General features: G+C 42.7%; 1 protein-coding gene across 6 annotated transcripts; it reads right to left on the reverse strand.

The window, feature by feature from the left end:
* Window positions 1-1230: 1230 nt before the first annotated feature.
* Window positions 1231-21975, reverse strand: LOC139925668 (ETS-related transcription factor Elf-2-like). Of its 6 annotated transcripts, XM_071917139.2 has the most exons (11): window positions 19108-19552; window positions 15486-15623; window positions 14828-14995; window positions 14392-14647; window positions 6844-6957; window positions 6170-6358; window positions 5606-5692; window positions 5255-5450; window positions 4670-5083; window positions 3729-3906; window positions 1231-3609 (listed from the first exon to the last, which is right to left on the reverse strand). In XM_071917139.2, the coding sequence occupies exons 3-11, from the start codon at window positions 14900-14902 to the stop codon at window positions 2968-2970; spliced, it is 2151 nt and encodes a 716-aa protein (XP_071773240.1). In that variant the 5' UTR covers window positions 14903-14995; window positions 15486-15623; window positions 19108-19552; the 3' UTR covers window positions 1231-2967. The 6 variants fall into 6 exon arrangements, with proteins under 6 accessions (XP_071773240.1, XP_078147378.1, XP_071773239.1 ...); XM_078291252.1 differs by lacking the exons at window positions 15486-15623; window positions 19108-19552 and adding an exon at window positions 21619-21975 and having other exon boundaries at window positions 14392-14644; XM_071917138.2 differs by lacking the exons at window positions 15486-15623; window positions 19108-19552 and adding an exon at window positions 21619-21975.
* Window positions 21976-23399: the final 1424 nt, after the last annotated feature.

Below are 23399 nucleotides of genomic sequence, written 5' to 3' on the forward strand. Positions count from 1 at the left end.
TAGTATTTCATTTCTGTGTATACATGGAGAAGTTAAGAAATCGTTTATCTCAGTTTAGGTATCAATGAAACAATGAGGTCTGTGAACTTAACCAAGTATGTCAAACATGCAATGCGACCACAGCGACAGTCTGCATAAAAAACATGTGTGCTACATTCTAGTCTCAACAAGACAAAATAAACTATAGTGTTATCACTGGTTAAAAATGAAGGCTTGTTCTTGGCAATCAGATTTGCTTTTGTAAATTACCTTCAAATTTAGGTGCCACTTCCTCCTTTCTTTCCTGACAAACTAACCAAAACAACACATGAAAAGGACTAAATTTGAGGTAACTAAATCACTACTTCGAAGGCAGCTACACAGGCCAATCATATTAAGTACAATTCGATTTAGTATTATGTGTCAGCTTTAAAACAGGTCTGACAATCACCATTTCAAAGAGGCCAAATAGTCGATGCCCAAAGTGCAGTCACAAAAACTGCAAAATTATTTAACGTGGCAGGGAGAATAGTCTAAAAAAAAATCTGGACATTTGCCAAACATGGACAAACTGCATCAGCAGAGAGGAACAACAGTCGCAAGTCGAAGTTCATTGACAACTGACAGGATAGTTGCTCACTCAACACCTCAAAAGTACTGTATAGCCTAAAAATGTGAGCACAGAACTGAATCAACACCTGTGTGACAGTCTCAATAAATACTGTACGTTGTGAGCTTCACAAAGCTGTAAACTGCTTGTATCCAAGGCCAACATACAAAGATGCATAACCTGGTGTAAGAAGCACAAAACCTCAACCCCTGAGCAATAGAAAATGTACTATCGTCTCATGAGTCGTCTTTCACCTTTCCCCCCCACACATATGGGCAGGTTTACGTTTGGAGAAAGGAGGCCTTGATCCTGTTAAATATATATGTTGGTGGAAGTCAAATGTCTTCCATGGCGTCTGCAATCACCAGATCCAAACATCTTTGAACCTTTATGGGAAGTTCTGGAGCGCAGAGTGCGAAGAACTGGAGGATTTCCTCAATGAAGAATGGTCTAACATCAAACATTTCATATATAATTAGGCGTTAACAATATTTTGGCCACCCCCTGTATTCTCTATATAGGGTCTCGCTACTGTTTTCAGCATGTAGTAATGTCTACCTGTGTTCACACACTTGCTTCTATGTGACAATTATCATTATATAAAATGTTTCAAACCATGGGAAAAAAACAACAACTTTCAGGTTTCAAATGTCTTTTTATATATCAGTAAAATCTACTTTAATACACTTTGAAACAAGAGTACAACAAAATAGAATATACTTCAAATGTTGAATATACAAACAGTTCAGTCTGAACACAAACATCTTTCTCTCTTACATCCCTCTTTTTAGATTACCAAAAAAACATAAAAAAGAAAAAGAAAGAAAATTTGAAAGGAAATGTAGGGGCAGGGTCAAAATGTAAGTTAGAGAATCTATGCCAGCAAATTGACCCTCTGTTTTGAGCAAGAAGAAATGTGACCCGGGACCCACAGTGGCGTCGACACTGCGTAGCCAAGTCGCATAAACTAGCTGGATATACAATGCCTCTGTCTTTCTCTCCATCTAATGATTCAATGATTCAACCATAACCTTCTTGGCGGAGGTAGTAACAACCTTGCTTCATTTCCATTCTTGGTCATTGAGTTTGCATGCATCCATAAGTCTATTTGGATTTTAAAAAGACATGGCATTTTCTCAGACTCACATTTCTTTGCATTTGTACGCAGCCAGCCCACGTAGGGTTGTGGAGAAAAGAGCACATGTCTGCGAAAAACAAAGAAATTAAGAAATGCCCGAGGCTTTTCCCCCCCACCATGTCAAATAAATCTGACAATCACATGCCTAGAGTTTTTCCTAGACACTCGAGAGGGACAAACTCCAGGCAATCTGCAAAAACAGGGAATATGTTGTAGATCCGTGGCCAAAAACCTACGAGATTCAATCCATGTGACCGTTTAACAGCCTGATGGAGACGGGGAAACTATAATACAAACATGAGTTGTCCTAGTTTCAATAATACTGTGCTTGGTAGAAGGTATCAAAACAGACCAAAAAAACAATTCTTAGCTTACTGTTCAGACAATACATGGAAAAAAAACGTCAAAATTAAAATCTAAGGCTGTTCTGTTATCTTTAGCTCCGTAAACTGTATAGTAGATATATATATATATATATACACATACAAGTCCCTTTTTCTTTCTGATATCTCTCCTTGTAAGAGCTTCTCCCAGCTCCACTTTCTCTACAAGTCTCCTGCTCCCTCTTGCGTAGGACTCACATAGCACCGGCCATACTAGATCTGCACAGTGATAGTCAAAAACAAGTTGCTGGTTTTAACAAATGCAGAGGCAAAAATAATAAACAAACAAATGTTCTATACAAAAGCACAGCTTCGTTACATCCCCCATTTTATCTTTTTCTTTCATGTGTCAGTTCACATTTGGTTGGTTCTAATTATTTGCCTTGTTTTGTAGTGTTTGAGCTTTTTTTTTTAAGGTAGTCCCTTTTCAAAGTTTGAGTCAGCGACCGATCCGTTGACAGGGCGCAAATGTAGTGATCAAGGTTGGTCCCTTTACCTTTCTGAAGAAGTCCCTTTAAAGTCTTTGTGTGGGTTCCTATGTTGCAGGGGTTCAGTACGGCTGGGGCGCCGTACACGACGGTTTTACTGGAAGAGGTTCCTCTGTGGTTCTGAAGGAGACCAGCACAGTTCAGCCATGTTCTGGTCAGAAACGGGGAAGGTGTGAAGACAGGTTTAAGGGCCAAAAAAGGGCCTTGAGGAGTCTTTTAAAGTCTCACAGACTGTTGCTGGTTATAAGAGGAAAACTGACATCAGGGCTGTACAGACTAACCCTCTCTGACAGAAAGGGGCTAGAGGCTGATGAGGGCATGATGGGAGATGGGTATTGATAGGTGTGTGCACGCACATTTCTGTGCATTTCAACATTCAGGCTCTTCTGTCTTTACGATATCAAGGTTGACCTCTTGTGATTTGATTACCACCTCGGTGTCCATTGCTTCTGATAGGTTCTGGAACTGAACAGTTTGGAGCTGCGCTTGGTTCTGCTGGACTGCCACTGACACCGGCACCTGGACAGTCTGAACCTGGACGGTTCCAGCTTTCTCCGCCCCAAGTCCTCCGGTTGCTGTCGCTAGCCCTCCTATCACCAGCTCTGAGCCATTGATGATGCCGCTAATGATACGAGGTTGTGCCGTCAGCGTCTGATTGGCTGTTGTGACTGTAACCACCCCACTACCAACACTTCCTGGTTGTGACACCACCAGAGTCTGTTGTTGCGTCTGCGCCTGTGTTGGCACAGCGAGTCTCATCACCTGCGTTCCCGGGCCAACGCTGACGGGGGTCAGGGCCCGGACGGTCAGGGGGGCTCCGAGGAGGCTGATACCTGTTGGAGAGCCTCCGACGCCGGACTTGGCAGAGCCGCCAGTACCTGTGGAGGCCTGGAGCTGACACTGAGCTAACTGGTGGGCAGGGATCGTGATGATCTTGGCCAGCTGGACAGTGATCTTGTCTCCGTTCTCTGCTGTGGCTGGGACCATGGTGGGGATGGTCTGGATCACAACCTGGACAAAAAACAAAGAGAAAGTCAAAGCTCATGAAAAGGTAACAAAGAAAGAATGAATACTGCTTTAGGTTCTAGACAATTCAGAATGGCAGTGAACAAGTTTCCACGTTTACACACCTTCTGCTGTGAGTTGTTGCCACCTGCGGCCGTACCGATGGGAGAGGCGTTGGCGAGGAGGGTGGTGTGGCCGGGTGCCCCCGTCGTCCCTGTCGCCTGCTGCACGGCAACTGTGGAGATCTTCTGGCCCAACGACGTTGTCATGACTACGGGCACCTGCATAGCGACCCGTACTGTCCTGTAGACAAGACGACAGTTAGCACTCGGCGATAGGTCAAGTTGCAAAGTCAACATTTACTGTTGGGAGACGATGCTGACATTTACATTAGCACTCCCAATTCCAGAGACTGAGCTACACATCACCCACACATCCAGTTAACAACAGCCAATAGTCAGGTGGGCAGCTGATTGGCATCTTGGGCAGTGGTCTGCGTTTCTGAACTTACAACTCTACCTTCTCAACAGTATTAAACAGTCATGGTTAATTTCTGTGCTGTTTAACTGAGAAGTGATTACTTCACCACTGATACATCTCATCAATTTTGTGTTTCGATAATGTCAGCTTCTTATCTAGTTAACCACAGTGGTTGTCTAAGTATCACTGACCTTTTGTTAACACATCTGATTTGCACACTAGCTAATGCATACAGAAGAAGTTTGCATTAACAATGGCTAGTAGTCACATGTTAACTTAAGTTGTTTTGCTAAATTAGCCTGCTAGCTAGTGAACCAGCAAATAATGCCAAAAACCAACAAGGACCAAAGGAGCTGTAGGGCTAAAGATAAGACAGTTTCCTATGTCACAGTAACCTAGACTTAAAAACAAATCTACGTTTTCAAACCATTTACTTTTACTTAGAAAACTGACCTACATCCATCCTTTTCAGGTACCAATTGTTATATATTTAGCCATTATTTGCGCACAGTCAATTCATCGGTCAGCCTCCATAATGATACTAGGAGACTGTAATGCAATTCCAAAGTCTCTACAGGAGTCTGACCTGGGCCCAGTGGCACTGGGGATGATGGCTGTGTGAGAGTGTTGCGTCTGGGTCCCGTCTAGCGCCGTGGAAACAGTCACTATTCTCGGAATCCCCGCCGCCACCGCCGCCCCTCCCCCTGCCACCGCCTTGCCGCCCTTGGCGACAGGGACGTGTACCGCGTTGGCTCTGTTCGCGCCCCTCAGGATGTTGGGCTTCTTGGAGGACGACAGCTCGGTCACCTGCAGCAGCATGTCAGACGGCGGCGGCACGCGCTCGTAGGACACTGCGGTCTCCGAGCCAATAAGATCATCTGGGGCAGGGAGGTCTGCCTTGTCGTCGTCAATGATGATGATGTTTTTGGGCATCTCTTTGAACTGGTACACCAGCCGCTGGCCTTCTACCTTGGCCAGGATGCCGCGCTGGTAGTAATACCTGGGGAGAGAGGCGGAGATAACAGGTAGAGTTAGGATGTTGCTTTACAGAGAAGTTCAAATGCTTTCAGTCACTTTCATCCTCTTGTCTACTTCTCAAAAACGCAAATATGGAAAAACAATCCGCAGCATACTTCAATCACACACACACAAATATACACACACTCCTCACCTGAGTGCCCGTCCCATGGTCTCATAGTTCATGTCCGGCTTGTTCTTGTGTTTGCCCCACAGCTTGGACACAGCCTTGGAGTCGACCAGCTTGAAGATGCCCTTCTCCCTCTGGGTCCACTTGATGTACCTGGGACAGGTGTTCTTGTCCTGGAGGAGGTCCAGCAGGAACTCCCACAGGTAGGTGGTGCTGCCCGCTGGAAAACCAATACAATTTTTCAATACTTTTACGCATTTAAAGACAACAACAGTGGACTTTATATACATCTGTGAGAGCCAGAGAGTGCACATTAGAAGAAAGAAATACAGACAGTGAAAGAACAGCATTTTACAACATTACTATGCTATATACCTTTTCCTTCTCTTGGTTTCTTCTTGATTCCCAGGTCCGGCGAGCCGTTGGAAAGCGCTGACTGATGTGTCTTTGGCTTCCGTCCTGCTATAGAGGGAGAGATCATTTCATATATTCAAGTGGGACTGAATGGAATCACTGACTTGTGAAGCTGAGTTGGGCCGCAGCAGTAAAAGTCTACCACTAGATGGGGCTCTTGGATTACCTCAGTCACTGTAATTGAGTTGTAGGTTTTTGGTTTGAGGTCTGTGGTCTGGCTCAGTTTTAGCCTTGTGAGTTAAGGTTACTCACTAATCACAGGGTTCACAGACGTTTTCCATTTAAAACTTCCATAGTTTTTCCCTTTTTCCATAACTCAACACCCCCCCTCCTCAGTGGGGTGCTCATAGTGGGTCTACAGCTACATTAAATGATTGTATTGTTTATTTAGGATAAAGAATATTGTTCCATACTTTTCCAGACTTTTTGTGCAAAAGTTATTAAAATCACTTTCCCCCGAAATTACTAGATCTGCATTGGCAACCGAGTGACCACAAGCTTCATCAGTGGGCTGTTTGTATCTACCTTTTTTCTTTCTGACAGGCTCGTGGTCCGGCTCCGGTTCTGGCTCCTCGAGCAGGGTGACCATCTCCTCATCTTCGTCCTCGCAGCAGTCCTCCGTCGACACCTCCACCACCGTCTCTGACATCACGTCGGGACGCATGGCGGCGTGCAGGAAGTCTGGCGTCGAGACGCACGGTGGGACAAAAGCATCTGGACGGAGGAGTGGAGGAGGGAGGAGGAGTGAGTAGGAGATGTGTGAGTGGGGGTCTGTTGTGAGCTTGTGCACTGAAGCTTTATTATGATGTTTTGATGAGAGAAAAGACTGAGACGTTAAACTCTATTATACATTGTTAGTACTTAATAAATAAGGCTCCTGCAGGGGAAATTGGATCCTTAGAGCGCCATCTGAACTGTTTCATAACTGCTGTCCTGCCCTCCCAGCAGGCTTACTACACAAACAAGCAACCTCTAGGTTCACTCATGGATCACATTGCTTAAAGTGTGTTTTGTTGTGGATATGCGATAAGTTTAGGAAAACAGAATAAAAACAATTCCAAATATTTACTCTGTGAGCCACGAAATCTCCCCAAAACTACATTGGGCAGCTTTAAAACAATACTTAGGCATAAGAATGTCCAATTTCCATAAATATTGCTTTGAACTGTGTTTTTGTGTGTTATGCGGCTGTGTGTTACCTGGACTGCGGTCTCCTCTGAGGCTGGAAGGTGAGTCCATGTGTAGCAGAGCCTCTGCAGCCTCGATGGTCTTGTCAGAGCAGTGGACACTGGTGCCATGGACAGAAGCCTCCACTGAAACAAACACACACATTGTGAATTAACAGAGACCACAAGAAAAACACCGCTGCTCAAACTCAATGGAGCATGCTTTATAATAATAAATTTGTGATTCTTTCAGGGTTTTCACGCCTTTTCACTGAAATTCCAAAACTTTTACATGACTTCTCTGTGACCTTTTTTCAAATTTCCATGACCAAATTTGACTGAATTAAAAGTAACCATCAGCTACACTAACTTTAAGCAGTAGTTTGTTTTTCACTTTAAAAATCAAGGATTACAATATTATTATAACTCTTTCAACAAAAAACAAGTCAGCAATCAACAATATTTTCCTCCAGCAGGGAAGTCTAGACTGTTTCAGAGCCAGTCACAGCGTTTGAGACATTTGAGACAATAATAAAAACCATTAACTTCACAAATAAAATGTCATGACTTTTCCAGAACTTTTCTCCCTTTTATCATTTTTCAGAACTTCTCCAGGACTACAAAATACTATTTTAGAATTCCATGACTTTTCCAGGTTTTCCAGGAGCGTGGGTCCCTGTTTATTGATCCCCGTATAGAAATCATTCTGTCATTTTCTCCCAGCAGGAAGGTCAGTGAGCCTGAGGCAGTGGGGATTCAGTGTGTTGCTCAAGGACACTTCAGCAGGGTGGACGCTTGCTGACACAGGGACTGAATCCTGGTCTTCCACTTTGAGGCTGGTCCCTCTAATCACTACACCACCCCATATTTGATGCTGTAAGTAGCCACAATTTCTGTTTATCCATGCTATTTAATGATTTTCCTAACAAAACAATGGAATAAAATACTTCAAAGAGCTGTTTGCTGCCCCTTTCACACTTCCACTGCCATTAACACAGTGATGCAAAAATCACCGCCCCCTCCACACACACACACACACAGAATACAACTATTTGGCGCCCCCTAGTGATCAGCCCGGTTCCTGTCAGGTCACTGACTTGTCATTTTCAGTAGACAAATCAACACATTCAATTTATGATCCTGACACAGTGTGAGTTGTTGTAAGAAAGAACAACTCTCGCTAGAAGGAATGGTTTCATCCCCTTGCCTCCTTGCATTAGCTTAACTAGTTATCATGACTGAGGTTGAAAAAGACCAGGAGCTTTTCTTCATTGCACTTTCAGCTGACAGAGAGATTCTAGGTCTGAGCTGCAGGTAAGAGTGCAGGAAAGTTTCAGGGAGATGTGTAACTGGGTAATGCTGTCAAGTAAAACGCCTGAACTAAACCTACAGTTGCCCTCTAATATCAGTATGCAGAAAAGTCAAAAACCAGGTAGCAAAAACCTTTATTCGGTCTATGTTTACCTTCTGATCTATGAGAAGATGAGGCAAGAAAAAGAACAATGCCGTTTAATCGAAAAAGGAATTCAGCCTGTTGTTAACGAAATGGTACGCAGCCCATCTGGGACCCCGAGCAGGAGCGCGGGGCACCTGCTGTTGTTGTCAATCACTGGTGGGAAACATGAGACCCTGTTACACCCTGCCATGTCCATGTTTGGCTATCTCACTGAGGCAACAGGCATGGCATAGGGGAGAGAAACAGGCTATCTTTAGATTATCCCACTCTTTCAGACCTTCTCGCAAATAACATACTGACATACTAGCAGCAGAGACCCTATAGGCTGCTGAGTCGCCCTTGAAACCAGGCAGGAGTGCTGTAATAAGCCCAGCAAAAGACAAGAGGTCAGAGAGCTTCGGGTTGTCTTGACCTATATAACCACATATGCATGCATCGGCCATTTAAAGGCTTTCATCCAAAAATTGTAATATTTGCATTAAGCTTTAAATTTGTACTTTGAAATTATCCAATGCCGAAAATCACTGCAGCAATAATTCATTTAGTAAGAAATATGCACTACACATGCATGGAAATGTACTTTTAATATTTTTCAAGTGTGTTTTTTTTGTAAACTGTTAAGAAAATGTGTATTTTCCTCGGTCAATAAATGAAGAATAAAAGCTTATGGTGCTTATAGTGCTTTAACGGCGCCAAGAATAGCAGCAAGTCCGACAAAAAGTAGTGCTGTCTCTTATGACTTCCGTGTTTACACTCTTCATCCTTTCCCTCCAGTTCTCTTCGAAGACGCACACAAATCCTCCTGTCACTCAGCGCCCGCCTCACCTGCTATTGGTTCGTTCACTGATCAACAGCCCGCCCCCGGTGGAGTCTAACTGGCTCCCAGCAGACTCTCTAACGCCTCACGCACGCCATTGGGCTAACAGCTGTGTCAATCAAAGACACACCCCGCCCTTTCGCATAACAATGCTTCCGCCATCGAATTGAGCAAAAATACTTTTAAAATTGTAATTAAACGAGACAGGAAACGATGCGGTGTTTTCACCACAGGCTAATCAACAACCCAAATTTACTATACATGTATGAAATTACACAAAACGTGTATTTGCTGCTCTCTACGATCGAATAAAGCACCGCTTGAAACAACTCATTTCACAAGGAAGAAAGCAAGTCTGCCAGGCCATCCCACGTTTGGGTAACAGGGTGCAGAACCAGCCACCGTTAGCGAGGAAATAACAAAATCTAACCTTGATAGTAACACAATGTAAAACTGCCCAACACATGTCGAAATCGCAAAAATATGATATTCAGAGCAATATTTGTTTTAGATTTAACGTTACTGGACTGTTTTTCAGGGACGATTGTGTGAAGAATATTGCTGCACACCTATTTTAAACAAACGGAAGAAACCAAAGCCATCCATGGTGAAATAAATCATATGTCAGTAATAATAATATATGACGTGATATTTAACAATGTAGCACAGATTAATGTCGGTAAAAATAAACCCACATGTCCTTCCGACTCAGACAGCGTGGCAAAGACGTAGGAAAGACAACATCTTTACACTTCCTGGTTTCGCAGAGCCGAACTGCAAACCGTTATAATGAAACAAGCCGGGGCGGGAAAAATATATTCCAATATGCAAATGACACTTCGTGCAGATTACTAACTACACGTGCACGCTGGCAAACCAAACTCTCATTTTTAACCTTTTAAACCGGGTGTAAAGAAACCGTGTAGCATCGCCATGCAGGTTGCTACCAAGGTGATCACTTCCTGATTGCCCTCCATTACTTCACGAAACTACTTAGCGGGTTGGGGCGCAGCGGTCGCCGTTAAAAACACAAGGGATGCGTTGTCGTTCGCTCCCGATCGAAGTTATTAATAAATACCGGTACGTTACCTGCTCTGATGAGCAGATCGAGTTGGTTTGCGGGCCCCTCATGCAGTGAAGTCGCCATGTTCTCCCCTTGCTGCAGATTCACATTGACTTCTCACTGAATTGTATGGGAAGCTACTAGCTCAGATCACTCCGCCGCTAAAGGAAATCTCCTCAAATTCAACCAGACGCACAACAGCGGCAGAGAGGTATCCCTCCGCCGCCAACACAGGAAATCCTTCGCCCTCCCTCCGAGCTCAGCTCGCTTGCGTAGAGAGGACGTCAAAAAAAAAAAAAAAAACAGGAAGAGAACAAATCTCAAATGCAACCGGGTGAGCTTTACACTTAAAAGTATCCATCCAGTAACATTTTTTATGCATTAAATATGAGCAGCCATTCGAGTTATTTTATGATGCTGCATTGTTATAACTGTTTTTGGGTACACTCATGGGACAAGAAGTCGTATTGTGAGGCACAGATTCAAACCTGCACAAGCGAGTCGTTTACTAAGAAATGTAAACTTTACCATCGTTAACATCAGTTCCAAACAATAAATAATTATTACTGAAAATGTGTAATGACTAAATTGTGTTTGTTGTTCTGTTGTAAATAACTATGAGGGGCAATTGAATGAACTAAAGGTGGAAAGTACTAAAATGTGCTATTCAAGTACTTACTAGATTTAAAGTATTTTGTTCCTTTTGAACAAATTTAACTATAATTTTATGCAGAATCTAAAGTTATCCCTGCAAAAATGATCAATTTATCCATTTTGACATTGCTCTTTCAAATTCTTGGTCATTATCATCCCAATATTTCAGAAGGACTGTTAAATCATTTTTTTAAAAGTAGCATTCAAAAATCTACTCTACTGAAGTTATTTTTGATATAAAGTGGTGTGAGGGATAATTCAAAGTTTGAGGTAACATTTGGGGGAACTCTCTCTGTAATAATATGTAATGTTTCCTAACCTAAACAACATTTGCATTTGTTTTTAAATTTCCTTTACATGCTATGAATACTTGGTGTTATATGTTAAATGTACTGTATGTCCTATCTGGTGTGGCCGAAGGAAAATTTCCAGCACGGTGGACAATAAAGTTGGATTTCAATAGCAAGCGTCTCAGAGCTAGACTATGTTTCTTAAATTTGGGTCTACAGCTAAAAGGGATTAAGTGTCTATGATATGTGTGACACTTTCTCCATTTAAACAGTGCTTATATGTATAAACATTACAACACTAGTGGTAAAAAAAAAAGTTTTTTATTTAAGTGTGGCCCCTATTTTCAAACATTTTATGGTTGCATTTTCTCTTGTTAGATCTCAATGTTTACATGCGATTAATTAGACATAACATAATGGATAGGATGCACAGACAAGTTATTTATTTATCAACTGGGCTTATACTGAAGGCTCTAGTTTCTTAAGCTATGGCTCATGATCCAGAAAGCTGTTAGGGACCCATGACAAGAGCACCATTACATTTCCATGGGTCTGGGTCCCAGTTTGACAGGGGCCAGGCTAAAAAAAAAACACACTGGAGTAGACTATACTAGTAGAGCCGCATTTTTCCAAACTTCAGACCAACTGTCTAACTGAATGGGCAAAAAACATCCAGTAATGCAAAAATATTTCCTGATAACTAAGAGTAACTGTTTGAATTTTCTTGTTGATACTTGCAAATAGATTATGTTCAATTGCAAATTAGAATGTGCAGGTAACATGGTAGCTTTCTAATTTGAATATTATATTGTCCCTGTGTTTTAGTGTGTTTCAGTCATGTGGACATTTAGCTGGATAGGACAGTCTCAATTAATAAGGGATTCTGAATACTGAGTTAATATTGGACGCCAAACCTTCAATGTTCCATAAGTATTTACTGTGCAAAAATATCCACAAGGTGGCAGTGTCTGCCCAGTGGCAGTATGAGGACACTGCAGCCTGAAGCCCAGGCCTGCACAGTCTCTGTCCCAGCAGAATCATATGACAAATACTGTATGTCCCATTGCAGCGCAACTATCATAAATGAAAGTGAAACATGGAAAATGAAAACAAGCACTCATCAACTCTGAGGCAGAAAAATGCCAGACTTAGTATATGAAATTGATTTGTGAACCTTTCAGCGAAATTACTGTGAACTCACAAAATGAAATAATACATCCTCTAATGGCTATGATACACAGGAAAACTTTTTTTTTAATGCCATGTAGAGGGGTTATATTAGCTGCAACAGGGATGAGGAATGGTGACAAGGACAAAATAAATGTGGATTACATAGTGGCCTACAAGGACAGAATGAAAAGCTACTCTTAGACATAATTACTAGCAAAAAATCCTATCTACTTTGTCTGTTCTTAAAGGCCTTAAGGACTGTATGATTCAAAAGTTAGGTAAGGTAACCGTTTCCTCTCCCTGGACTGGCTGGGAAAATCTGGGTGGGGAGAATGAATAAGAAATGCCCTCCTCTCCTTCACTAACCACTGAGGTGCCCTTCTGCCAACTAATTGCTCCAGTGGGGCTTTCACAGAAGACTGTGCTTGTACTGGGCATCTCCCAGGTGTCAATGTGTGCAAATGCATGAATATGAAGCATGGCAGTGCTGAAAAAGAGGATACATGCTCTCTTTCAGTGAGGCAAAGTCAACTTTCCCTGGATGAATTACGGTTAAAAACATACTGCCAAAAAAACACCCCAAAACAACAGAACAGACACTCTTCTTTTAAGGCATTGCCTTTCTTCATGGTAAGCTCATACAGTATCATGGCCTGTGTCTGCTGAAGCACATTAGGAGCCTTAAATAGCTCACAGGTCCAGAACTAATTTCTTGTTTCTGTAGCATGCAGCACAGTACACACACCAGATATAGATGCAGGGCCAATTCCTCTGTTTTCAAGATAATATGAAACCTTAATGATCTCACTGGAGAAATGGGAACATATATTTTTGCTGTACTGCATCAATAAACATAACATACAGCGCAATAGAACAAACAAACACACTAGGAAGATATGAGAATATGAAGAAAGCATTATGTGAATTTAACGCATATACACAGAATGTGCAAAATACGCATAATGCTCATCTAAACCGGTCTATAGAGGGTCAGACATACTGTATGTAGATAACATATTTACAGAAGGTGCACATTTGGATATGTGCATATTAGCTCTTCTGATGGAGCTACCATATGTACAGAACAGTGACAATGTGCGGGGTTGTAGTGCTGACTTGGATACGATCGATTCAATCACAGTGACAAAATGTAGAGGATACATTGTATTAGGAAAATTATCCAAACAGGTGATTTTCATTTTCTACATTATTTGATCCTTGGCTTTAAGAGAGCTAATTATGTTGAGGAAAACACATGGGTCAACTTTATCAGCACCTGGAAAAAGGGTAGAACAGGTTGCTCAGTGTCTGAAGTCAAGTTTGCCGTGGGCATTCTGGGTAGTCAGCGGTATGTGTGTTATAGTCTTGCAAAGAGTCTGAGGCTATGCTAGTTAACAGGTTAACAGCTAGTTAACATGAAGAAGATATAGGATACTGCTTCATGAGTTGGTCGAAAGCAAGCATGACTACTCTAAAACCAATTGAGTCCCTTTTCAAACAGACACTAAAAACACTTGACAGAAAGGCCAACAGCTATCACCATTGTCATATTATACAAAAAAATACAATTTATTCAATCTAGATAACTTCAAACATTTTGCAGATTTTTAAGGTATTGCATGGGCTTGCCCCTCCCCCACTGAGCCAATACATAATGCAGAAAAATAGCAGCAGCAGAGCAACAAGGGAAACTACCAGAAGGGACTGTAGTGCAATACCATCACAGCAAGGTTGGGCAAACAGTCTTCTCAGTCTTTTTGACAAGAGACTTTTTGACATGCACCCGTTTTTTTTTGCGCCGGCACAATACTAGAAATTAACTGTAGTTTTATGCTAGTTATTAGGTGCATTGAATTACCTCAAAGTGCAAAGAGTGTCAGGAATTTTCTTCACACACTTCCACATGGTGTCAGAAGGTAGAGGATTATGGCACAAGGACTCAGCCGGATCGAACGGCTCATTTTGACTAAAGCATTCATTTACTTCACCTCACTGCTATTTTCCCCAGCCAGTCCAGGGACTCAAAACAGAGTCCTTGCAGTCACAAACCCACTTCTCCAACCTAAAGACTATTTAAGTAGAGATGCCATGAACAACAATCTCTAATAAATACAGGAGCAGTGTGTCTCACCTGTCTCCCCTTGTGTCTCCACCTCCTGCTCGTCGCCCACTTCCTGCATCAGGTAGGCCCCATCGTCGTACACCAGCACCTGGGCCGAGAAACCTTGCTCCTCCACCAGGCTGGCGCTGGGCACCTCCTCCACTATGACTGCTGGGTATTCCTCAGCCTCCTCTCCATCCTGTACCTCCTCATAGGCCTCCTCAGCTTCACACTCGCCCTCCACCTCTCCTTCCAGCTCCAAATCCACCTCACACTCTCCCTCCTGCTGCCGAGAGGCACGGAAAGTGAGAAAGTAATACAGGGAGGGGAGATGAAAGATTGAAAAAAGAGTTAAGGAAGAAGAAATTAAGAGAGAAAGGAAGCAGGATTTAGTAGTGAACTACAGTTCAAACGTTACTTTTGCTTGTTTGTGTGAGTGTGTGTGTGTGTGTGTGTGTTGTCCTACCTGCTGCGGGTCCTCCACGGCTGTGACATACTCCACCACCGTCCCACCAGTGTCGACCAACACCACTGAGGTCATGACTCATGCTCCTCTGGGAGCGGTGCTCACTGCCAAGGGCTTGCCACAGCGCCTCCACCTGGTGGCCTCCGCCAGTGTGGTGAACAGCGGGCCCTGCAGAGAGGAGAAGAGAGACAACAGATTAACAAAACATTTGTTTTCGGTGATAAACTCTACACTGCCGGAACAGTTATGTGACTAGATTTTGTCAAAAAAGAGTTTGATAGATAATGACTGCGATGAACGCCATAACATGCTGAATCAGGACAGGCTAGTGGTTAGAGAGTTCATCCTTCAACCAGACAACCTGGGTTCAAGTCCCTGAGTGGACAAGCATCCACCCTGCTTAAGTGTCCCTGTTCAAGGCAATGAATCCCTACCAGCTCCAAAAGTGCTGTGTGTAGCTCACCCTGCACCCTAATCCTCTAAAGCACAGAGAATTCTCCCATGGAGATTAATAAAGTATCATCATATCAAATCCAGATGCTTTACCAAAAAGAAAAAAAGAAAAACGAGTTTTGGTTAAGCACTGGCAAAGCAGACACAGCTATCTTGTTTGCTCACTCCTAACAACGTGTCCCAATTCTTTAGAAAGTAAAACTACCTCTCATCTGGCCCAGTTGCAGCTTAGTGCCTCCACTCTCCCCCATCTGTCCCAAACTCTAGTCCAAGGCCTTGGTAAAGGCCTACACCCCTTCCATCTTCTCCCCTCTGGGTTTGGCCTGCAGGAAGTGCCTGTCTGCTAATACAGGAAGTTATGGACTGACGGGAAGCCAAGTCATTCACTCACACATACACAGGCATGCACACACACACACACACACACACACACACACACAGTGTCCAGTGGCAGACAGAAGGAGGGAGAACTAGAGCCATGGTAACAGTTGCTAAGAACCACAGGGCCACATTTCCTGCTCCAGGCTGCTCTGTGGGGTAACAATAGGATGCAAGACAGAGGGAAGGCAGGAGCATGGAGGGACAGACAGACACACACACAACTACTCGTACTGGTTTTAATAGGCTGACTACAGTAGTTTGATGCACTCTTGCACTGGACAGTAGAGTATGGCACACTTAATATGTGCATATGCACAGCTACACACAAAGGCACTCATCTGCAAGCACTGCATTAAGATTACATTAAGATTACATTTCATTCGTGTCCTGCAGAACCCAGAATCTCCAAAAGGACAACTTTCTAGAAATTAAGAAAAACTGTTTCTCATTGCCAGTCATGCATTTCTCAACATTTTATAGTGCATTTTCAATGGTTTGGCCTCATCCAAAGGTCATAACCCATTTTCAAGTACATGGAACAAAATGTGAGCTGTCAATCACAGTAAAAAAAATTGCATATATGACCTACTGCAGCTGCCTGACCACACAACATCTTCTAACATGGTGTGTATGAGGACTTGCTCAGTAACTCTAACTGCTGTATAATTGACGAGTCATGCTGGGCTGGTGTTCCCTCCCGCCACCGAGACGACATGGTATCGGCTGCGGTGGAACTCCTCTGTTCAATTATTCAACGGCATACAGCAGACACTCATCTATAGAGCGGTACACTCTGCTTTGATGGGAAGAGGTTAATGCAGAGTTTCAGTGTGAATGCAGATTGTGCAACCCCGCTGTAATATATCCACCCACATCCACAGAGCTCTCAGAGAGGCGTCAAGGCACCCGCATGTGCTGCAATACAGACTCACTTGTTGAGCAGTGAACCATCATACCGACAGTTTAGAAGCAGGCTACACGAAAAACAAAACTCCACATATTTCCCAACTGCTGCACAGCTCTGCAGTTTCAGCTGCCGTCAAACTGTCTGCAGCCGGTTCTGGAGTGCCACTGTGTGCGATCGAGGCTCGGAGATCCCAAGCTGCACTAAACAGTCCAGTACTGTTCTCTGAGGTTTTTTTTCCCAGAGTTGCGCTTGACCAGTAGGGCAAATCCACACTTTGTCTGATAGTCTAGCCAGAGCAGTCTGGCTTAACTAGCATAGATTAGCTATTAGCATGGGCTCTGGGCAACTTCCTAGACTATTGTAAGCAGGGAGCGAAACTAAAGTTTTCATCCTTTGGGCAGAAGGGTGGTACAGTGAGTTGGGAAACCGCTGTTCAAGCAAGGCACTGTACACCATCACCAAGGGTGCTGTTGTGAAGCCGACCTGCACTCTGTCTATGGAGGAGGGGAAAAAGAGAATTACCCTATGGGGTAGGGCTGGGCATATCACTATGTACTGTCACATTTACCTCGATAAATGAAGCGAAAATTTGTTTATTTTTCTAACCCCGGTGCAGAAATACAGCATTCACCATTAGCATCATAAATATTAAAATTATGCTTTTATTTTGAAGGTAAACCCATTTTACTTCTGGTCTCATTTTGTTCATCTCTGGCTGGCTTGACGCAGCCGATTATACACTAACAATGCTGCAGTTTAACTGAAGCAACACAAATGAAACCGTAAGGTTGGCTACTTGACAAATGTATTTACCGAACATACTGACATGTAGAAAATGTGGTCGCTGAGAGAGTGCCGGTGTCGGTTTTTGTAAATTTTCGGTAAATCGCCCAGCCCTACTATGGGAATTAAGAAAGTATCACATTACTATCCATGAGTCAAAGTGGCTGGTTGATTCCAAAATTCAACACCCATTTGTTTACCTACCAAAGGGTCTAGTAGAATAAGCAAACTTATCAGCCACAATCAAAATTGAGTGTTAGTATTTCCCAACCTGAGCGTAAGGGCAGCGATCTCCAGGACATCAAGACAGAATACCACCTTACTTTCTACAGTCGAACTACTTGGGAAGACTACAGAGGAATAAACCAACTCCCTCCAATCCATCCAATTCCTCCTTCCAGTATGAGCCTTCTTTGAATATTTCACAATTCAACTCTTCTTTCATGCCCTCAGTCTTCTCTCTGGCACAAAAATAGGCAAAACAAAGAAAGGTGTAGCCTGTGTGTTTTGTGTGCCACGTTACATGCCATCCTTTTGCCTAGAATCACCACAACCAATGCATTAGCTAGTGTCCTAGTGATACAGGTTAAATCAGTTGTAATTCCTTGTTGAACGTGAGGCCTAAACTAGACCTTCCTATTGTTTTTTCCAGCTTACATGTATTTAAACTCATAGGACTGCTGTAGAAATGGGGTCTTCACATATTATTTTGCTGTTTAACTCATGCAGGTTAGTAGGTAAGTGCATAAAAAAGGGTGGAGACTATTTATCTAGTGCTCCCTTCGTGAGAAATAAAGATCAAGAGAGTGAGTGACAGTGAAAGAGAGAAACAGTCAGTCAGTCAGAAAGAAAGAAAGAGAGAAAGAAAGAAAAAGACAGAGAGATAGGGAGTGAGTGAAAGAGAGTGTGTCAAAGTGCGGACCAAGTCCTTGAAAGCTGTAATGCCTGCATGTTTTCCTTCACACGGCCTACATGAACTGGCACCAAACTGACAGTATGGATCAGCTTGGGCCATAATCAGAGACACTGATCAATTTATATCTGTCTGATCGTCTGTTTGTAGGGCAAGTTCCTCCTCTCCTTCTCATTGTGTTCTCTCCATACTCCCATTTCTTCCTCACTTCCTACCTTCCAAGATAATGGGCACATGTACATGCGTGCACCCACATGGGCACAAACGGACATGTGCACACACACACATACACTATTGTCTGAGCCTCCAACAGTTAATATTCATATTCCATGGAGAGTTCAGAAATGGGTCAGTTACACACAAAACACACACACACACACACACACACACACAGAGACCCAGGATCTGGTAACAGTTGAGGATCCGAAACAGGACTTGCAAGTTCCATTCAAACGGGCATTACAGGACCTGCTAGACCACTGCAAGCACGTGGCTGCCATGTCACCAATCAGACCTAAAATCAGTCAAAACTCCATATTATACCTTTGAACAAACGCTTTCATTCAAATACTGCCAGTGCCAGCAGATACTTTTGCATTTCATTTCCCTTTGCACGTTCCAAGCAAAAGAATGGATCATTGAAAAAGTCAAAAGACAGCAGTCGATGTGACCCTTGCACTTCTTTCTTTTAGTTATAATAATGAATTAGTTCCTACTGCAGCGCTCACTGAAAGTCATACTGGATAAAAGAGTCACCTAAATGTCTAAAATGTAAATGTGAATTAAATCAGTAAAGGATGTCAAAAACAGGCAAATAAACATGTACTTTTAACTTTGTATTACCGGGGTGAAAGCAGATGGGGAGCTCGACTCCATTACGAATGTTATTCCAACTGGTGAGTCAATCAGAAAGTCTCATGATCGCTCGGTATTCTGCAGATTCATTTTGACAGTCCAACTTTCCCACCATGAAATCCCAATGGACACATCCCAACAACGAGAAAGAGAAAAATCCAAACTCGCCTTGTCGCACAGGAGTCCATGATATTCACAGAGCGGGCTTCGCATCTACACTTCGCTGCTGTTTGAAAAAATCCACAAAAAGTGGAGGAGGAGAATGAAGGAATGAGAGAAATGCATTCTGGCTGTGGTGCAGCAAGAGAGAGAAAGTGTCAAGACTTTTTTTTCTCCATCTCTCTCTCCGTCTGTCTCTCCCCTTCTCTCTGTCTGACATCCCACTTGTCTCTGTCGCCTTGCTTTCCATCCATCCATCAATCCATCTGCCTCTTCTCTCTGCCTGCACGCCAACAGTCTGCCTGTTCCATGCTGTGGAAGGAACCTCTCAGAGCGACTCAGCACTTCTCAGCCCCAGCCCTGCCCCCGGATCACATGACAAGGGTGGAACACATACACACATACACACACACACACACACACACACACACACCATCACATGATCTTTCAACAACAGAGCTTTTGTTCCAAGTAACTGGGGCTGCTGCTAACGATACAACGCCCTGCCTTGTGCCCTGCCCTTTTAACACACGCACACACACACACACACACACACACACACACACACACACACACACACACACACAGAAACAGTGATGACAAGACAAGCAAATACACAGCAAGTATGACCTCAGGTTCTACTTGACCCTCACCCCCCACTCCCTTCACACACACACACACATACACACTAACTCCACTGTGCCTCAGTTTCATCTAGTCGAGTTATGAATTTTTCCGTTTATACTGTCAGGTTCAGGCTCTCATCACTCAAAGAGCAGTACAGTAAGCCTTCTGTGCATTGCCACAAGAGATTACAGCCCCCAGTAATAATCTCATACGATAATATATAATATGACTATATCAGCCTCCAGGTGAGTGCATCCCCTTCCACTACACACACACTCTACAACTGTCCCACTGCTTGACAACCAAACCCAACACTCACGGTTTGCTTTTATTAGCACTCCCCCACCTCTCCTGTTCCCCATCATCCCCCATCCATCCAATCACCATGGTAACCCAACCCTCGTGCTCGGTGTCTGTCTTTGCCCTACAGCCCCTCTCTCTTCAGCTCCAACACAAAACATTCAAGCAACGCTCTGGACCGGCCGCCAAGCAGCAAACCTTCAGAGCGGCGCTCAACTGGTGCGCTCACTGTTGCTTAGACTAGAGGATATATGGGCTGGGCAAAAGGCAAGCTGGTGAATCATTTACCAGCACAAAGCACTAACACTCCAATGCAAAATACAGTGAAGACAGCAGGTTAAGGGTGGCCTGCGCACGCCAAACAGTATTACTACAGCATACGCATTCAAAACTATGTTTAATATTTACTGCTAAAGCATACTGAAGACCAGTAACTTAAACAGCATGGCACAAAACACTAGGACAGTAGATGATATTCATGTACATTATCTGCCAAGATGGTCTAGTGGGTGGGGATGAACAACAAACACTATTTTCATCTATCACACTTACATACATTTGTTGGTTTATCACTGTCCAAATGAACTAAATTAAGCTTATGGGTGCCAAACAGGCAGCAGGGAAGCAAGCTCTAACATCAGTCATTTTCTAGACAAAACTTTCAACAAGCAATGAAGAAATGTCAAAAGATGGTAACAGAGTCTTACCAGAGTAAGCTGGCATGGCATCAGTCTCATTGTCCTAGTTATCACCAGCTGGCACTATATCATTTTGCACCATTACAATATTTACATGCTGTTCTACAAAGTGTGTTGAAGCTAGTTTAGTTTGCTTAGGTTAGTAACTACTACATACAGAGAGGTAAGGTACTGTTAGAGCAAAGGTCTAACTTGCTACAGACCAGATCCACCCCTGCCTGCAGTCACTCAGTTGGCTGGCCGCCTGTTTGTATTGGTTACAAATGGAAAGCCATGAGAGGTGTGTACAGCAAGATTATGTCAGGCATGTACACTACAGCAAGCCAGAAAGGGAACTTACTGTTGCAATAATACCTTTGCTCTTCAATGCAGCGAGCCTGACCAATGAATTATTAGCCAGCTCTCCTATCTGATAAATAATGTAACGTTAGTTAACCTAGCAGACTATGAATCTTTCTGCGCAAAACCCAAACAAGCACCAAATCCACAATTTCTGAGTGCACATTGCACAAAAGCAGCAACCTGGCTAGAAATAGATTGTTTCGCTTGCTAACAACTCCCGTCAGTTGCAATAAGTGGAATAATATGGCAACTGACATCAACCTAACTTAGCTAATGTTAGCTAGCTAAATTAGCTGTCTAACAAGCTGTCAGAAGAAGACACAAATCATGCGGCTAATGTTGGCTAACGTTAGGTCAGCTCACCTGACCTTACCTTGGAAGTCTTCTTTTTGCTCAGTGATGGATGAACAACTTTGTTTTCAGGCAACAAGTTGACGTTAGCTGGTCAGCTAATGTGAGTGTGCTGTCTGTGTGTGACATCCAGTAACCTCTCCGGACGGTTTCGATCCTGCTGTCGCCTGTCAAGCTGAAGCTGGAGTCCCGAAGCTAACGCTAGCTCATCCAACGCTAGCTGTTTGTCTCCATGATGAAGACCCCGAAACCACCAGACAGACGATTACAGACACGATACCATCGCAGCGCTTCAGTTATTTGTGTGGGACAATAAATACATAGAGAAGTAGTCGCTGGTGAAGAGGGGCTGCCCCTCCGCTAATGGAGACTGATCCAGGTCAAAGCCAGTTGTCAGTTTACTTGCTTGTTCTCGCGAATGACACTCGTGACGTCACGTCGTAGAATAAACCATAAAAGCTCTTTGGAATAAACTCCCTCCTTTGCTTTGGCTTCCCCGCGTTTTGTAAACACGTTTATCCTTTTGTTTGACTTAATCTCCTCCACAAACTATAACCAAAAATATGTGGCTTAAGTATAGTGGAAATGTTCTATTCATTTTCTTGCTTCCCCTCTGTCTTAAAGCAATTATACCAATGATAATGATCACAAGTCCTATCAACTCTCCTAAAAAGCTAATAACCAGCCAACAGATCAAATTAAAGTATTTGTCTCCACCAAGTGGTCAATGAACTGACATTCACCGGCACCGTGCAACAGCGCTTGTTTATTAAGCATAAAGATACATAGGACTATCATGGTGATTATTGACCATTGGTTGAGCAGAAGAGAATACAGCAAAACTGACGTCAACTGTTTATGTACCTCTTCATTTCAACAGTGTGAACATTATTGTATGGCAACGCTGTATTGCTTTACATTCCAATTCAGTGAATAATAACTATATATACTGTATATATTTCTCTGTGTAGTGCACCAACAAAGATATTTGAAATAAACTATCTATACCTCATGGACAATTTGTTCAATATAAACATCTTAGTTATGAATCAATTTATACAAGTTAGTTTGAACTTTTTGTTTATTTGTTAGTTATTCATTCTTTGTTATAACATGTAAAATATAGACAACCATGACACTATTGTAAACGTGTCATATATATAATGTATTTGAACCTGTGCAAAAAAATAAGCAAAATTAAGCAATATATATATATGACATAGTATATAATATATGATATATGTATATATACAGTATGTACGGTGTACGCTTTATTTTGCTTAATTATGATACTTACCAATACCTAACAATTCAATTATCTTACCTTACCAATTCTAGCAAATGTTAATATATTTGTTTATTCTAGCAAATGTTTTTTATATTTTAAGCAAATACCCACCCTTTAATCAAAAACTCTCTAACACAGCATTAGGGTAACAAAAACTAACCACTTCCATTCTTCCAATTCACCACCTATCAAGAAACTTTGGTTACATTCAACTGGTCATGAAAAGCTTTGCAATAGTGGCACCTGGAGGAAGTGAGACATAATGGGAATATACTTCATACTGATACATTTCCACAGGGATAAACAGCAGGGAGCGCAACTATCCAAAACCTTACAAAGGTGTGCTCCTGCTGTAATATACAACATGGACAGAAACAGAAAGAGAACAGAAACATTAAGAAAGCATTATAGAAAGCATTATACATTCAAGAAAGGACACATAATTAATTTAACCTATAAGTAATTCTACTCTTGATGTACTTTTCATTGGTCATCCTGGCTTGACTGACAGATAG

The sequence above is a fragment of the Centroberyx gerrardi genome, chromosome 3 (genome assembly GCF_048128805.1).
Source record: "Centroberyx gerrardi isolate f3 chromosome 3, fCenGer3.hap1.cur.20231027, whole genome shotgun sequence".
Classification (NCBI taxonomy): Eukaryota; Metazoa; Chordata; class Actinopteri; order Beryciformes; family Berycidae; genus Centroberyx; species Centroberyx gerrardi.

Excerpts from the sequence above, each read along its gene's own strand:
- LOC139925668 (XM_071917138.2), bottom strand. The coding sequence starts at position 14,902 with ATGACCTCAGTGGTGTTGGTCGACACTGGTGGGACGGTGGTGGAGTAT. Across the intron at positions 14,648-14,827 it reads CCGTGGAGGACCCGCAGCAG|CAGGAGGGAGAGTGTGAGGT; the intron begins GTAGGACAACAC and ends GCCTCTCGGCAG. Across the intron at positions 6,359-6,843 it reads CAGAGGAGACCGCAGTCCAG|ATGCTTTTGTCCCACCGTGC; the intron begins GTAACACACAGC and ends TCCTCCGTCCAG.